Here is a 17,264-nt window from a genome sequence, read left to right on the forward strand (position 1 = left end):
CCTTGGAGAAAGGTCCCGCAAACCTCCACAGTCCTCCAAAGCCGCAGGCTGTCACGAGAAAAGAGGAGACACATCACACACAAAGAGGAGGTGGCCACAACACAGGCAGGGGTGAGGGGAAGTGAGGGGGGGGCCACTCACTCTGCAGATAGTGCAGCTGCTGCTGGCTGCTGTCCTCGCAGGCGATCATGTTCTGGATGATGCACTGCACAGCACTCAGGATGATGTGGTCGTGGTTCTGGGAGAGCACCGTCGTGATCTTGGCGTCCAGCAGGCTGTGACTGCAGGGGCACACACAACAGCAAGGAGTTTCGATCGATCCAATGTTCCTGACTCATGGGGAGAGGGGAGCTCACAGGAGGCTGCTTTGAGAGTAGCACCACTCAAGAGATATACGCTACAACACAGACGCAACGAAACCTGCAGGGCACACTAGTGCTACAGTGCAATCCGCTTATAACGATACCACATATAGCGATATATCGGTTATAACGATAAGTTACTGTTACTGTTCTTCAGCGCCAGTGTAAAACTGAAGTCAGAAGCTACAAAGGTATGTCTGGCTGTCATTTTTATGGCAGTCCAGATATAGCGATGATCAGTTATGATGATCATTTTTTCCGGATTTTTTAATATCGTTATAAGTGAATTGCACTGTTCATCCCCGAGACCAAACATGTGCTGAAAGTGCTAGCTGACTGGCTAAATTATAATGATAAAGGTCCTCGCAGTGCCAAGCTCGGCACGGGCGGCCTATAATGCCACCTAAGGCCACACTACTAAACTTGGCAGAAAAATGCTGTCAGGTTGGTTGGTTCAGCAGAGTCGAAATCTGGGCCATTTGGTATGTAGTAAAGAAGCAACCTGTCCAAAAGACAAAGGAGAAGAAAAAGGAAAGCCCACGAATGACAACTGGTGACTGGTCAGTAGTGCGCCTACCTTTTTGTTGTCCTTCGTCTACCTCACTGGTTCGCCTTCATGTAAACTGGTTGGTTGCTTTTCATTGTACGAAAAACGAAGAAGATTTTTCACAAATTATGTGACACGCAGCAGTGACTGCCTCTGAATAAATCAGCTGCGAGTTGCACTCATCCTGAGTTCTTGCTGCGTGCCATCCAGCTCGTGTAAATCACGGCTTTTCAAAAAACTAGTGAACTCAGCTGTGGTGTACCAGGCAGCACAGTTATGTTCCCGGCGACAAACTCCAGCAGCTGCAGGGCTCTGTGGTGAACCAGACAGCAGGCTGGCTTACACTGCAAGCTTCTCAGTGCAAGGGCACCACTCAGAACACTGCTTAGGGCAGCCTTCAATGTCCCCCAAAGGCACAGTTTTCGCACATCACTAGGACGACCTCAATCGCCAAACGTCGACGTGTAGAACTGCACTACAGGCCTTCTAAGTTACTTCCATTTTCATGCGTGCCTCAGGACTTTTCCTTTCTTAGCAGCACTTTCTACCCACGCAGTTAAAACATAACATGCACTGTGAAGTAGTCAACATGTCTAGTAATGAAGGTGGGGGAAGATGACGACCCAAGCTGTTTTACAGCTAGAGTTTTTTAATTCAGATGTCCGCTGCCACAGTGTGGCTTTCGTCCACAATTACCATGCACGCAGCCCACGCCTCGTGCTTCGTGCAACCTTTGTTGTCATTGGGTGGGACTCATCGCAAGACACCTCCACACACTTTGAAATGCCCCTTGAAGGCTGCACATAGGCAGGCGGCCAGGGCCCACAAACACGCAGCACACTGCCTGATAAGATCCTGCCTGATAAGTACACACTGCCTGATAAGATCCCCGAGTTCCTGCCCACTTCTGCAGTGCATAGGGGTGATAAGTATTAGAAGGAAAGGTGCAGTGTAGCAGTCTCACAGCAGAGCGCCACCTAAGCCACACCGTGAAGGGAAGGAATTAACGAAGGGCTCAAAGGGGCAGAGACTTTAAAGCCTACCCCTCTCTGTTTCACAGCTTATGCCACAAGAGTAGTCCCTTTTTCCTCTCGTCACTTCCTTCACAGTTAGCTCTGACACTTCTGTGCACACATCCCACACGAGGATCACGCACAGTAAAGCCAATGGTTGCACTCACATGACCGGGAACACCTTGGGAAAGACCACGGAGGCCTCGGCCAGGTACTCGTACAGGATGCGGGTCTCGTTTTCATCCGTTGCGAAGCGCACCAGGGTTGCCTGCATCAAAGGGTGGAGGGTTAAGAGGGAAACCCCACCCAAGTCGACAGCAGTACAAAACTGTGACAAGTTAATGCCTTTCGCTGCAAAAGGTTGCTGTAGAGACGACCAGGGCCCACACTCTAACTTTCATCCCACGAAGGACAAGAAACCTCATCCTCCACGAACACCAAGTTCTTCAATAATGTCAAATTCAGCAGAAATGTTGAATTCACTAGTTTTCCGGAAAGTCCAAGGTCTGCACAGATGTGCAGTTGTTCACAAATGCACATTTCTTCAGAGATGCCGATTTCTCGGCAAACACCGTGGTCTCTGCAAATGCCTAGCTCTTGGCGAGAGCACTTCCCTGGCCCCCCCCCCTTTCAAGAGAAGAGAAAAAAAAGCGTGAGTGTTGTGTGTAGTGCCTGATCTTTTGACTCATATGGTCTGTGTGAGTGAGTGGTGCAGTCAGAGATGCACTGGATGTTCGGGTGAACGATGCTCATGTGCGTTCTGTGCCATGTCTCCTGAATATTTCTCTGTGCCACATGGCTCATATCACTGTGTATTCAAGTGGTGTAGGAGTGCATCATTATGATGTAAGGAGGGTATGCAATGCCAAGAGTAACAGTTCCAATGTACTTGTGGACTGTCCACTATCTACAGCTATGCCTTGCATCCTTTTCCATAAAAGTTGACATCAATTTCGGGGGAGGGTTCATCGGGCAGGAAGAGTTTCAACCGATTCTTTTTGGAAGAGCCGAAATTTCACATCATACATCCATCTATCATCAACAAGGCATGCGGTCAGATGTGTTCGTATTGCCGGTGTTTAGCGCCGTTCACTTCGAAAGGTGTTTGCTGCAGCACGGCGTGATCCAGCATTTTTGTGATAGTCTGCGGCGTCGGACAATTACGGTAAGATAAAGATAACATGCTGAACGCCTGCCCTTAAGGTCAGGTGCGCATTTTTTTACGTGAAGTTAAAAAAACCCACTGGATAGCTACCAGTCTGTAATGTGAATGTTTAAGCCTTAGCTGTGGTGAGGGGTCAGACATTTTCGCTCCCGATCTTGAGCTCGAGCTCGCCAAATTGCTTGGGGTTCTGAAGGTCCTATTTCCTTCATAGCATATCAGTGTAGAGGATCTTTCATAGTGTTCTGGTTTGAACTGCTAAGCTCCTCTCCGATGCTTAAGTGCTCGCCATCTTACTAAGCATCATCATCATCATCAGCCTGTGACTACACCCACTGCAGGGCAAAGGCCTCTCCCATGTCTCCAATTAACACTGTCCGTCGCCAGTTGCGGCCACCGTACCCCCCAAACTTCTCAATCCCATGCGCCAAACTGAGTTTCTGCCGCCCCCTGCTACACTTGCGTCTTGGTGCTCTGCCAAATTCTCCAAGTGCCCCCCTCCCCCTTCCGCAGAAGTTCTTGTCAAAACAGAAATGTGGTACAAAAAGCTAATAGTACAAAAAAAAAAAAGCTCTCAACAACGAAAGTGGGGGGTGGGTTAATTATTTGAGTGGGTTCATTACGCGAGTACATATGGTAATTCCTGCTACATAGGCCCTCCGTGTCCTCAAATAAACGTCTGTCTACGTTCATGTCGGAGTGTGTGTCAGCTTCCCCATTCCACCCACGCCAGGTTGCCACTCACCAGGACGGTGAGCACCAGGGCCTGGGTGGGAAAGTCGGTGAGCACCTCCGGGTCTAGGAGCACGTTGTCCTCGTTGGAGACGGACACCCGGGAGGAGCGGGGGGGCGCCAGGGTGGAGGTGTCCCCCTCCGCGGTGGTGGTGCCCGGGGGGCCCTTCTGGGACCGGGGTGTGGGCATGGAGCTGCTGCGCTGGGTGCGGAACAGGGGGCGGCCTCCTCCGCCCCCCTCGCCCGTCGTGTCCAGGCTGCGCCAGAACTTGGGGTCCTTGGCCGACGGCGTCACACCACCCTAAAACGCACACGTACAGGGTCGTCCACTCTTAAGGCCAACACAGGAGCGTCAATCACCCCTCTGCAGAGCATCATTCTCAAGTAATGTTCATGCTACGTACTACACACACGCAAGAAGCGTGGCATCTGTCGTGGCGTCTCAAATGGGCTGCAAAAGTGACTATTATCACTGGGACCAACGATTCAGGACTGATAGAGAGGGGGGCATTTAGCCATCCTGATACAAACTTTCAGGCAACTGTTTTATCTTTCTATCCTTATGAGTAGACTCAATCAATGTTAACTCAACGCTTATTTTGCAAAAGTCCAGTTCCGTGGCACTAGCCAACAAGCACATGCTGAAACGCGAGAGACATGCTTGAAAATAAATGCTCCCAGATGCATCCCATTGACTCCCGATTCCACCATCGTAGGTTTCGTGCAGCCTTCAATGTATGCTACTTCAATGTATGCTTAAGGGGCAACAAGGGTCTTAAAGCTAACTTTTCTATTTATGGCAAGAATCTCATGAAATTCTGCACACAGATGTGTTTTTCTCTTCTGATTCTAAACATGTAATCATAATTGAGCTGGTGGTCTTAGATCTTACAAAGTCTAGAATGTGATTAGGTAATTTCTTACGCAGCTTTAGTAAACTTTCTCATTGCATTTTGTTGCTCTTATTTACATGAATTGATAGCCAGAGAGTTCCCATACCTGGTGACATTCTTCGTTTTTCTCTAAAGGCATGTCATCCTGATGTACTATGTCGAGAGCAAAAGGTTGCAGTATATTACACTGCAACTCGTTAAGCTAATTGTAAATTGCTATTTATATGTGGCCTAAACAAAAAAAGTAAGAATTTCATGTGGCCTAAACAAAAAAAGTAAGAATGTCATTGGGTATGAGAACTCTCTGGCTATCAATTCATGTAACTAAGAGCAACAAAATGCAATGAGAAAGTTCATTAAAGCTGCATAAGAAATTACCCAATCACATTCTAGACTTTGTAAGATCTAAGACCACCAGCTCAATTATGATTACATATTTAGAATCAGAAGAGAAAAACACATCTGTGTGCAAAATTTCATAAGATTCTAGCCACAAATAAAAAGGTCAGTTTTAAGACCCTCGTCCCCTAAAGCATTATTTTACCGTCCCCAAGTTTATTTCATCATCATCATCAGCCTGACTACACCCACTGCAGGGCAAAGGCCTCTCCCATGTCTCTCCAGTTAGCCCTGTTCTTTGTCAGTTGCCGCCACTGTGTCCCCGCAAACTTCTTAATCTCATCCGCCCACCTAACTTTCTGCCGTCCCCTGCTACGTTTGCTTTCCCTTGGAATCCACTCCATTACCCTTAAGGACCAGTGGTTATCTTGCCTTCGCATTACATGCCCTGCCCAAGCCCATTTCTGTTCTCTCAGACTATGAATGGTAGCTTACCAATATCCCTGAAGAGAAAAGTATACAACAGCTGTATCCTACCGGTGCTCACCTATGGGGCAGAAACGTGGAGGCTAACAAAGAGGGTTCAGCTTAAGTTAAGGACAACGCAGCGAGCTATGGAAAGGAAAATGATAGGTGTAACGTTAAGAGATCGGAAGAGGGCGGAGTGGGTGAGGGAACAAACGCGGGTTAATAAGATCTTAGTTGAAATCAAGAGGAAGAAAAAAAAAAGTTTATTTACACAACACGATAGATGTGACAGAGGTGTACGGCAAGGCCATCAGATGCCGCCCAGCATATACTACCAGCTCCGTGGGCCACCCCTGCACAAACGTTATTCTTTTTTGCCTACCTGCTGCCCCTGGGTGTTGCCCTGTGCATTGCCCTGGGCCCCTCCTCCCTGCTTGGCCAGGCGTGCCTGTGCCAGGGCGTTCTGGTCGAGGAGGTCCCAGGACTTCTGGCGGCGGCCCTGCTGCTGCTGGCTGCCCAAGGGAGGGTGCAGCTGGTTGGCACTGCTGCTGCCCCTGCACAGGGAGACACCCACTTCTCAGCAAGGCAGTGCCCCGGTGGTACGTCTCCGGATGATGCAACAGTTCAGAGCCAAGTGTGTGCAGCCTCTCACGCCCACATCAGGCAATGATGACCAGTCTGGCTCGTCCAACCCTAACCTAGCTGCTGCATCAGGCACCGGATCAATACAACTCTGGTCTCCTCCTTTGGCTGCATGCTACGCCAGCAAAAGGTGCACCGCAAACCGACGCTCAGGCTGCCACCATGTAGGGAAGAACAAAGAGCAGCCGAATGTCCCCGAAACGAGACAAGGGCTGACGCTTCTGCATTAGAGTAGTGCATCTGTGCTGAAGCCACACACCCACACTAGGAAGCACCCAGTGCGGAGAGCTCCAGATTAGTCTTGAGAACTCGGCACCATTCAATGCGTACGAATGCCTCACTCAATGCACGAGTGAGGCTTTCACACTCACCTTCACCAGAATGTACCTGCAACAGCCAGGATAAAAACTCGTGGTCTTGTTCTCGGTATAGGATGCCACAGTACGAAGTAACCACAGTAAGCTGGGCATGAAGTTGTCAGTACAAGATTCACAGGGGCCACGCGCACTGCACGCTTGTCCACACGCACACAGGTACCACCACTCCGCTCTCCCCTTCAGCACCACAGCCCTTTCCTCAGTTTTGTTCAGCACCACGTAAGAAATGATGGCTGCAGAAGTGCACAAGTTTGACATTCGGGTAGCAATGTGTGTGCTGCTCTGCTGGAAGCACTGAGCACTGCTAAGTCAACAATGCTGCACGTAAATAGGATAACCAGTCCTTTCCTGGCTGCTACTGGCTCATCTCTCTTTTCCTACTTGTATCCTCTGCTTAAATGCAGCTTCCTTTACTTAGTGCGCACGGGAGGCGGCCCAAAACAGAGAATGCCCTTGCATGTGACGCCGTCCAGATGAGAAGAGCCACTCACCCGGCCGGCATGAGGGAGGTGGGGGGACTCGGTGCTGCCCCCCCGGTGGCGGATGGGGAGGAGGCGCCCCCTACAGCGGCGCTGCTGGACGAGGCCGAGGACGACTGTGTGGTGGCCAGGGAGGTGGGCACGGGGCTGGGTGGGGTGCGTGCCAGGGCCTCCGAGGCCACCCGGGTGGCCACCCGGTGCTTCAGGTGGCACCGGCTGCGCACCTCCTCCGACACCGACACCAGCGCTGCACGCAGAGGGAGAAAAGGACCCACAGTGTTGCCAGCTTTGCAAGACCGGTAAGGGCCTGCACAGCACTGCCAAGCCGAGCTCAAAGATAGAACTCGGTCACCCACAGAGGGACCATTTTACACACTGACACAACCTCCACAAAAGCTGTCCCACAGCAAAAAAATTGATAGGGGCTTAATGTAGTTAAACCGAGTAGACCTGCAAAAGCAGCTGTTCACTTTCAATTGGAGAGGGCACTTAAACTCCACCTTAGGCTGTGTGGCATGATATCTTTAGTGGGTAATTCCTCATGCTGTGTGCTGAATTGGTAATTCCTACTTAAAATTCATAGATGGCGGCGAGTCCTCATATACCACTACCAACGCAGTGGCAAGTCCACTGCACTGACCGATGGCAGTTTTTATCCCAGCCCCCTGTCAAGATTTTGCGACCCATGCTGCTCTTCCCAAGCAACCTCTCGCGCAGATGGCACGACGCTCGTCCTAACTTACCCAAGCATACCCGAGTAACTCGTGTAAGCTCGGGTAGTAACTCGGGCTGCTAGGCAACGACACAAGATCATACGTGCCGTTTTTGCCAATTCCCTGGCCAGCACGACGCCATCATGAGCTGTGAAACCCAGCGCCTGTGCGTGCGTGGTGCCCTCTGGGTGTACTGTTGTAGCGCAGCTGAAGCGGTTGCTAGGCAACGGCGACTCAAGGTCGTTTGGTAGCCGCACCGCCACGAGCATACGCGACGACCCGAGCGGACCAAGCCGGAGAGACCAAGTGCATGGATCGCTAGGTGCCCTTATGAGAACAAAAAATAACTGCGCAAAAGGACGGGACAAGAGAAAGAGAACCACACGGGGCACTCTTCTAGGTGCCCTTAACGGGCATTTGCCAGTGCAGTCACCTATTCACGTAGTTACCACCCTCTAAATGAAGACAGTGTCACAAAATTCATGCCTGCCACTGCCTCCCCTCCATGTTTTTAATGCCACTCATTAAGAAGGGAACGCAGCATTGCGTAGAAATGGCAACAATACTGTTTTTCGAACTGTCTCTATTCCCCTGTTCTGCTGAAAGTCGCTGCAGAGTAAACTCTCATCATAGCCAACCTTGCCAGCCACCTTGAGGCTGCAGTCAGCGGCTGATCAGGTGTTGCAACTACCACAAGTCAGCATGTCCCAACTGCGTTTCTTTTGCATGTACAGTCGGGGACAAAAGTCTCGAGACCACGTGTTTTTCTAACGAAGCCGATAGCTCTGCTATTAGTCGGCGGCTGGAGACCACAATTGTGAAGGTAAAAGTTAAATTTTCGTTCTTTCATCTCCACAAGTGCGGTCTCCAGCCGCTGTCTGATAGTAGAGCTATAAGCTTTGTTTCAGGAACACGTGGTCCGGAGACTTTTGTCCCCGACTGTACACCCACTTCCAAACACCAAGTGGGTGCAGCAGCAGGCGAGTCAGCACAGCAGTCAGGGCCGATAGCCTCCCTCGCCCACCGTACTGCAATAGAATCTCCGTACCACTAACCAGTGTAAAGTAAACCCCAAAAGAAAGAAAACAGACTCCCCTAAGATAGCACCTACAATTACCTGCCCTGAATTATGACTCTAAGGGACAACAGCAATACAGCCACAGTGTAGGCAAAGGTGCCGATGAGTACTGGCACAAATTTGTTCGATAGTTTGTTCATTTGCTCCCCAAAAGCCCCAGTGTAGTACATTAGGACAGCAGAACCCTGCTGTTACATTTTTCACGGGACCACGGAAAAAAAAAAAACCACCAGCCAGGAAACAGTAGTCGGGAAGCACGTGTGAAAAAAACAGGAACATTTTTATCTGCAGTTTTTTTTTTGCTTTTCCTTTGGTTCTGGTAAAGGGTAGCGCGATTCTCTGGAATTTGCAAGGCTCTGTGGCTCTCGCAAATGTTCACATGCACAGAACGTCCTAAATGCCCTGCGATGCACGCACTCCCTTTTATCCTTTTATAAAGGGGGGGGGGGGGGGGGGGGGGGATGATAAGGGGAAAGCTTACTCCCATTCTATTCCCACATAGGCGTATTCTTTAGAATGTGTGCTCTTCCTCGGCCCAAGCAGTTGTAGGTGGAAGGGAAGCAACAGCAAAGAGGACGGGAGGAGGAAGCAGAAGCTTATGCACACGTGCACGCTTGAGCACAGTTTTCGTGGCAGCCGCTTTTAATTCTACACAATCCTCATCTATTGGAGCCTAGAAGTTGGGTTTTTAAGCTGCAGGCGACGGAGAAAACACGGCTGACAGAAACATGCCTCAGAGCCGACGCATGCAACTGCACCTCGTACAGCACAACCCGCACCAGGTTTGCTGTGACATAAGTTTTATATTCGCACCTTCGGTCAATTGTGCTCTCGATGGATCGCGATGGAATTGTAATCACGATGGATTGTGATCGTGATGGATTGTGATCGCATGGTTGGCGATAGATCTGCACTGACAGGTGCTACGAGATTGACGCCATCTGTAAGTGCGCTCGGGTGTTCGGCAGCGGCCAAGCACCAACGTTAGGTAAGTTCTACATTGGCCAGTACGCCATTGCCATTCTGTGTGCTTCTAAGCACAGGCTGTCAGAATGTTGGCACTGGGTAAATAACTTTTGAAAAAGCGACATTCGCGGCTTAGTATACGGGAAAGCTGCCGCATTTGCGATGTGACAGGCGGGTTTGCATTGCACGGTTTTCCATAAAACCTAGGATGGGACTGGCTAATGAAAACGTAGCAGCAGGGAAAATGCAGCACCCGGCAATGTAACAGCGGGGTTCCACGCTAAATGAACAGTCAGCATTTAATACAGCAACAGGTGAAAACAGAAAGAAAAGCAAAAAAGAGAAGACAGACAGACAGGCAAAACAATGATATTCCACCAGCTGTGTAGAGGCAAGCACAGAACCCTGCACAGACAGACGGGGCACTCTGCACACAGTAAATCCCACTGCATACCCAAGTCCTAGCACAAATGCAGAGACGGCTTGAGAAAACTGGAAGACAAGTTTCAAGGTGGCGCCTTACCTGCGAGGTAGGCCACACTTTCAGGCGTAACTTCAAACTTGTCCCTGCAAGGAGATCCAACAAAATGCTTGCATCACAACGCGTTCTGCCCACAGGGAGCCCTGTGTTCAACCCACATCAAAGCGTAACCTTTTGACATATTTGTCTGGAGCAATATTCTCCATTTATTTATGCATCTATTTCCTTGTTCTTTTAGAGCCAACAGACACTGGAGAGTTGAGCGAGTTGCATAAGCATGCACAATAATGAGTAAGCAAGAAACAGACATAACCTTCTACAGTCGCCGACCGATCTTTCGGACTCGGCGGGACCCGGAAAATGGTCCGAATAATCGAACAGTCCGAAAAATCCGTGAACTTAAAAAAATAAACAATTCTGCGAAAAAACAGCTATCAAAATCGCGAAAATCATCGCTCCCCATGTTCGGCCTACATGTGATAATATTAGACTCTGTCTGAGTCATAGCCATGCTTTCTTCATGTCCGCACCCTACCACATCATGATACCAGATAGTGCAACGTGGCCGCGGTCTTGCGGCGAATGAATGCACTCGCTGCACGAAGCAAGAACAGTCAGTTTGCATGAGGCAATGATGTTCGCAAAGACCGAGCTAACCCATGGGTAACCCACGGGAAGACGCGAGCGGAAGCGGGCGCCTCCGACCACGCGTGCCGTGGGGGGGGTGGGGGTGGGGGGGGGGGGGGGGGGGTGCTGCAGCTGTTCCGCTATACCGTTCGTTTCCCATGCGATCGCGCGCCCTTTGTAGGGCATCTCGATGGCAATGGAGAGCATCTTATCTCGAATAGCAACAGTGGAGAACAAATAGCCAAGCCTATCCAAGCCAGTCTGATTCCGTTTAAATCCAAGATGGCGCCTTTCGCGGTGGCGGCAAACGGGTTGGTTGTGACAGCGATGCCCGCTCGCGTCTATATTAGGCCGAAATAACGAACTTTCGGTTGAAAAACGATCATCACAATATTGTTGGCGTCTATTTTAGTCCGAAAATTCGAACTTTTAGACTCCACAAAGTCCGAAATATCGGTCTTGAAAATGTACACATTCCTATGAGGTGCGCGACGGTTCCTCAGCGAAGTCCGAAATATCGCGCTAGTCCGAATTATTGGAGTCCGAAATATCGGTCGGCTACGGTACCATGTTCTTTCCTAGTACACGTACAAAAGCCCACAGCCAAAGAGACTGAGGAGCATTTAGACTGCTGAGATCATCTACAGTCAAAGAATACTGAATGAAAATAAAAATCACGCTCCCCAACACACCGGCAAACCACACCTTCCTTGAGCTTCATGTGTTCTCAGAGCAGTGCGGCATCCTTGGCTTCTCATCTGCTCGCAACATTACCAGCTGCGCACAACAGTAGCAGTACTACTGCAAAGGCAAGGCGTGATGTAACCACATCACAGGCACCAATTCTGAGAGGCTGGCAGCTGACGAGAGAGAAAAAATTAGGCGTGGTTTAGCTCTGGCTAAGCCTGGTCAGCTGCGTTAGCTGCGACACTTTTCGAGTCGTGCAGCGCGTTCTTCTGCTGTCTCTTGAGCGCGTTGTCTCTTTCAAGCTTGGCCCTGTCGCCGTTGCTTCTCAGCGCTCCCCATAACGACAAGATTCCACCGAGGCGAAGCGCGCATATACGCCCGCGAAGCGCCACCCCCTCACCCTCTACCTAGGCGGAGAGCACGCATCTGGCGGGAGCGAGCGACTACGCGCGTGGCGCTGCCAACGGCACCGACGACTGCGACCCCATCTGGTGGAGCTCGGCTGAAACGGTTGCTAGGCAACGGCTGTTCAAGGCCATTCGTGCCTACCAGCCACCTGCTACGCGACGAGGCGAAAACCTGGCGTAGTGATGCTAACGCAACAAAACAAGGTGCACAGAGGAAGGGGGATCACTGACCTCTTGTGTGGCTTGGCCACGATGCCCAGAAGCATGCTGAGCACCCGCGCTGTCCGGGATACCGTGGTGGGCGTGGGGTGCCTGAAGCCTGCAACAGACACTGGCAGTAAGGAAAAGGCATGCTGCGCACAGCACTGCTGGGCGAGTGTGCACAAGTCAACCAGGAAGCGGCCTCCATTACTGACTGCACCAGCACAGAGAAGTTTATACCATCAGCACCAGGAAAATGGTGGCTTAACATATTATCTAATACACTACACCCCGAAGCAACACAGCCTATTTACATCACAATGACAACAGACAAAACAAAGGCGGCTACATCTGAAGTGGAGCACCTCTTGAAGTTCACGGACTGCGCTTGCACCCATCCAGCGAGATTGAATAAGCAATGGCAGCTCATCCTTCCCTTAGCAAACACACTCTCAGCACATACGAACTTGCAGCTGTGCAAATCACTACATCTACACAACCCATCCTCTCCATCCACTGCACTGCTGCCACCCAAGCAAAGGGCGCAAAGGATTTGCATGCAGCCCAACGTTCTTAGACGTACTGGCCAGAGATCTACAACAGCCCATGAGCCAGCTCTTTCCATTTCAAGCTCAAAACTCAAACGAAGTCACTGCTGCCACAATGTCATGGTGACAAGCAATGAATGCAATAGGCAAACTTCGATCTAGTGAAACCCAAGAACTCCCTCCACTTAACAAGCACACCACAACTTTCATGAGTGCGACCACTGAGCTAAATTCTCAACCAATTTAAATTCAACTCGAAGCCCTTTCTCTGTGATTTGTAGCCCCCTTGAATTTCATTACTTTCAAGAGGCACAAGTTGTCTCTCCTCAAACCTGCCGTCTCTGCTTCTAGAACTCCCCTCTCAGCACTTTTAGCAAACTGCAAAAGATACTAAAGCATGGTCTTGGACACGCAATGCAGTTGACAATGATCATACACCACCATTCCGGGTCCTTTTTTCTTCGCTTCCTCAGCGGTGCATTCATGAGCACAACACTTACGACGAGAAATCCGGCCAAAGCTGGCATCTTGCCCTCGGGGGCGTGACAAGCGCAAAGCGTGGTGGCCCTCACCCTTGAGCAGGTGCCCGACGAGTGCAAAGTGGAAGCTGGAGTTGAAGCTGAGCCCCACCGAGTGGTCCAGCTGCTTGAAGTGCCACTCCAGGGGTTCCCGGGTGCTCATCATGATGTTCCGCAGGGTTTGCTGCAAAGTCCCCGTCAGATGTAGAAACAACATCATCATCAGCCTGACTACGCCCACTACAGGTCAAAGGCCTCTCCCATGTCTCCCCAATTAACCCTGTCCTTTGTCAGCTGCGGCCACCGTGTCCCCGCAAACTTCTTGATCTCATCCGCCCACCTAACTGTCTGCCGCCCCCTGCTACGCTTGCCTTCTCTTGGAATCCACTCCGTTACCCTTAAGGACCAGCGGTTGTCTTGCCTTCGCATTACAGGCCCTGCCCAAGCCCATTTCCTCCTCTTGATTTCGACCAGGATGTCATTAACCCGCGTTTGTTGCCTCACCCAGTCCGCCCGCTTCCGATCTCTTAATGTTACACCCACCATTAGAAACACACCGCGTCAAGGCCACGTGCCCCTTACCGGTGGTGTGTCGAACATGCCCTGGGAGTCGAGTGTGTGCAGGTTCTGCTCGAGCAGAGCCAGTCCGGAGGCGTACAGGTTCATCTCGTCCAGCTGCAGCACCGAGATGGCCACCCAGAACAGGGCCCGGTGGATCGGGGACTCGGGCCTCAGGAGGGGCTGCAGCCGCGTCAGGCCCATGATGATGGCGTCGATGAGCTGCAGGTCCTAGAGCAGGCCAGAGGGAAGGGGATTGTGTGGTACAGCTGCTCCACACCCTCACAGTGGAAGAAGAGACACAGTACCTGGAAAGCCTCGAGGGCCTTGACGAGGACGCGCAGCAGCTGCTTGGCCTCCTGGTCGGTCACCCCCTTGCTGATGCAGCCGAACACGATCAGGGCCCGTGGCTGCAGGGCCGGGTTGTAGCGGAAGGCGAAGCTCTTGGCCAGGGCTGTCCACTGGCTGAGCCAGTCACAGCTGGGAATGTTCTTCATGCACGCCTGCAGAGACAAAGGGGGGGAGAGAGAGAGAAAGGGGAGAGGAAAAAGAAACAGAGGGGGAGAGGGGGAAGGGAGAGAGGGACTTTATGCAACATCTGCAAGCACAGGCTCACACATCTTTTCATAAAGCCTGTTCTCCAGGTTCCCTCGGACTGCACACATTACCGAAACAAAATACAATTTTAAGTCAAGCATGTGATGGAAAGACAGTGTGCACACAAGAGTGACATGCCACTGTACACTGAGGCGGCAGCTAAGCGAGAGATAAAATGCCTCAAAGCATACATACAACTACGGACTGGCACATTCAAACTAAGGCTTTGACATGTGCAAGTACATATTGACCAATTGTCCATGCTGTTTAGACAGCCTTTAGTGCCACACATGGTGAACCACTACGCTTTTCCAAATCCATAACACCCTGTAGAAGTACGGAGAGTTGAGCTAGTTGATGCATGGCAGGATTGAACAGCGCACACAGGACGAGGACACAGAGAATAAGTGACAAGACATGAACTCTCGTGTTTTGTCGCTTCTTCTCTGTGTCTTATCTTGTGTGCGCTGTTCAATCCTGCCATAGCATCCACATGACCATATGGTCTGCAATGAGTTCATATCATGGGGGCATACAATGCAAAGGTACTGTACGCTCTCTGCTGTATAGTCCCACAGTTCACAGTTCACCGACCACTGACCTCCATGATCTCGAGGAGGGCATCGGTGATGATTTCAAGGTAGGCAAGCGGCATGCGCTCCTGGTCCGGTGTGGCGCAGGCAAAGGACCGGTCCAGCAGACCGTGCCGGCAGTTGGACCGGAAGGCCGTCACCGCCGTCGACTTCACCTTGCCGATGCCAAACAGCAGGTAGAACTTGGGCAGCGAGAATTCGTCCAGGCTCAGCCTGAGGACACGCTGCGTGTCTGCAGCAGCCACCAGGGTAACACGGTCATGCGGGACATCCCAACGAACAACACGGTGGCAACTAAACAAGGCTGCCACAAGAAAGAAGTAAGCGCTGCTCGTTTCTTATCAATGTTTCTTTCTTTCCCAAACTCTATATACTAGTTCATGATGAAGTTTAGCGCCAAAAACGAGGACAAAGTAGGAGTGAAGACACAACACGAGCGCTTTTTCGCAACTAAAACTTTAATGGAAGAACACATAACATATATACCCATCTCGTGAAGTAAATCAAAAAGTTGAATAAGATTCAACTCGCCCAACTTTCCACCTTACTATTCTATATAGTTCACAAAAAAGGGGCGAAAAGTCACATCAATCCCCAAAAGATCAGCGAATAAGTGTTTAACTGCTGCAGAAGATGAAGGACAGCCACACAAAAGGAGCAAACGTGAGACAGTAACTGACACCCATTTCACAGAACATCCTTACAGAGAGAATGAATCTCTGCCCACTGGAAGACAGGAAACAGCAATACTAGAAGATCTGACCCAACAAATATAGGAAACATCTTAGAAACATCTTAGAAACCTACCCATCAAAACTTGACAGTATGTCCACTACAGCTGGGGGACAGCATGTGGCCTCTGAGGGTAACCACCAGCAATACTAGAAGATGTGACCCGACAAATATAAGAAACATCTTAGAGATATCTTAGAAATATCTTAGAAACATCCTAGAAACATCTGCCCATCAAAACTTGACAATATGTCCACTACAGCTGGGGGACAGCATGTGGCCTCTGAGGGTAACCACCAGCAATACTAGAAGATGTGACCCGACAAATATAAGAAACATCTTAGAGATATCTTAGAAATATCTTAGAAACATCCTAGAAACATCTGCCCATCAAAACTTGACAATATGTCCACTACAGCTGGGGGACAGCATGTGGCCTCTGAGGGTAACCACCAGCAATACTAGAAGATCTGACCCGACAAATATAAGAAACATCTTAGAGATATCTTAGAAATATCTTAGAAACATCCTAGAAACATCTGCCCATCAAAACTTGACAATATGTCCACTACAGCTGGGGGACAGCATGTGGCCTCTGAGGGTAACCACGTGACTGACAGTCATCGCCTCACAATGGAAAAGCAGCCCAAAGGCATGCCATGGACTTCACAGTTGCCCCAGAGACAGCAGCTCCGAGACCCAGTTCTCCTGGGACGACAAATGCAGGGGGGGGGGGGGTTCCACTTGCCATTGAAAGAGGGCTTGGTGCAGGTGCAGAGGGAGTGTATGATGTTGATGACCAGGCCGTGGATGGAGGCCCTGAGCGAGATGGGGCCCGTGTGCACCAGCAGAGTCACAATGTGGAACAGGTACGGCAGGTGACTGGCCACTGCAAAAGGGGGGGAGGGTCTCAGGTTACGCCAGTGCCCCCCTGCCATCGGAGGCCCCAAGAGCAGCACTGACCGTCCAGCGAGTTGTTGAAGGACAGCATGAGCAGGTAGCGGGCCAGGATGGCAATGTCGTCCCACATGAGGTGCTGCTCCAGCGTGGGTGTCGGGGACGTGCACGTCTTCTCAATCACCTGCACCAACAGGACCCAAGTGAGCGGGTGCGTGGCAAGCGAAAACAAGGCTGCACTTTCGGATGCGGTCAATAATTTTAAACACCCTCCGCGGAAAAGAACCATTCTCTGTCACCAACACCGCCATCAAAGACAAGACAAGGCGCACAACACATTCCTTCCATAAATTTGCCTCTATTCGAAACAAAACCAGGTTTTAAGAGCCACAAGTGATAACAACTATAGGTGGATGCAGACAGTATTAGCCAGTCCTTTAACACAGCCATCCTTAATTGGACACTATTGAAGAAGCATAGCTTGTCGGGCCAGTTGGTGCATGTTACAAAGGAATAGAAGAACCAGAAAAACAGGACGCGTTCACACGGCGAAGAAATACACAACACTGTCCATGTGTATTTCTTTGCCGTGTGAACGCGTCCTGTTTTGCTGGTCTTTCTATTCCTTTGTTACTTGGACAGAGTAC

General features: G+C 50.5%; 1 protein-coding gene across 5 annotated transcripts in view; it reads right to left on the reverse strand.

Annotated features, from left to right (window-relative positions):
* The window catches only part of Nf1 (neurofibromin 1), an 82,211-nt gene that overhangs the window by 6,111 nt on the left and 58,836 nt on the right, over positions 1-17,264 (reverse strand). For all 5 annotated transcript variants that reach the window (XM_089573037.1, XM_089573035.1, XM_089573036.1 and 2 more), the window contains exons 34-47: positions 16,684-16,801; positions 16,469-16,609; positions 14,997-15,220; positions 14,107-14,301; positions 13,823-14,029; positions 13,295-13,424; positions 12,205-12,292; positions 10,295-10,338; positions 7,027-7,261; positions 5,899-6,070; positions 3,830-4,117; positions 2,090-2,190; positions 142-281; positions 2-48 (exon numbers count right to left, since the gene is read on the reverse strand). In XM_089573037.1, the coding sequence (XP_089429163.1) occupies positions 2-48; positions 142-281; positions 2,090-2,190; positions 3,830-4,117; positions 5,899-6,070; positions 7,027-7,261; positions 10,295-10,338; positions 12,205-12,292; positions 13,295-13,424; positions 13,823-14,029; positions 14,107-14,301; positions 14,997-15,220; positions 16,469-16,609; positions 16,684-16,801 (2,130 nt within the window). The remainder of the gene's footprint in view (position 1; positions 49-141; positions 282-2,089; positions 2,191-3,829; positions 4,118-5,898; positions 6,071-7,026; positions 7,262-10,294; positions 10,339-12,204; positions 12,293-13,294; positions 13,425-13,822; positions 14,030-14,106; positions 14,302-14,996; positions 15,221-16,468; positions 16,610-16,683; positions 16,802-17,264) is intronic.

The sequence above is a fragment of the Amblyomma mixtum genome, chromosome 2, assembly GCF_055824585.1.
Source record: "Amblyomma mixtum isolate Tamu chromosome 2, ASM5582458v1, whole genome shotgun sequence".
In the NCBI taxonomy this organism is placed as follows: domain Eukaryota; kingdom Metazoa; phylum Arthropoda; class Arachnida; order Ixodida; family Ixodidae; genus Amblyomma; species Amblyomma mixtum.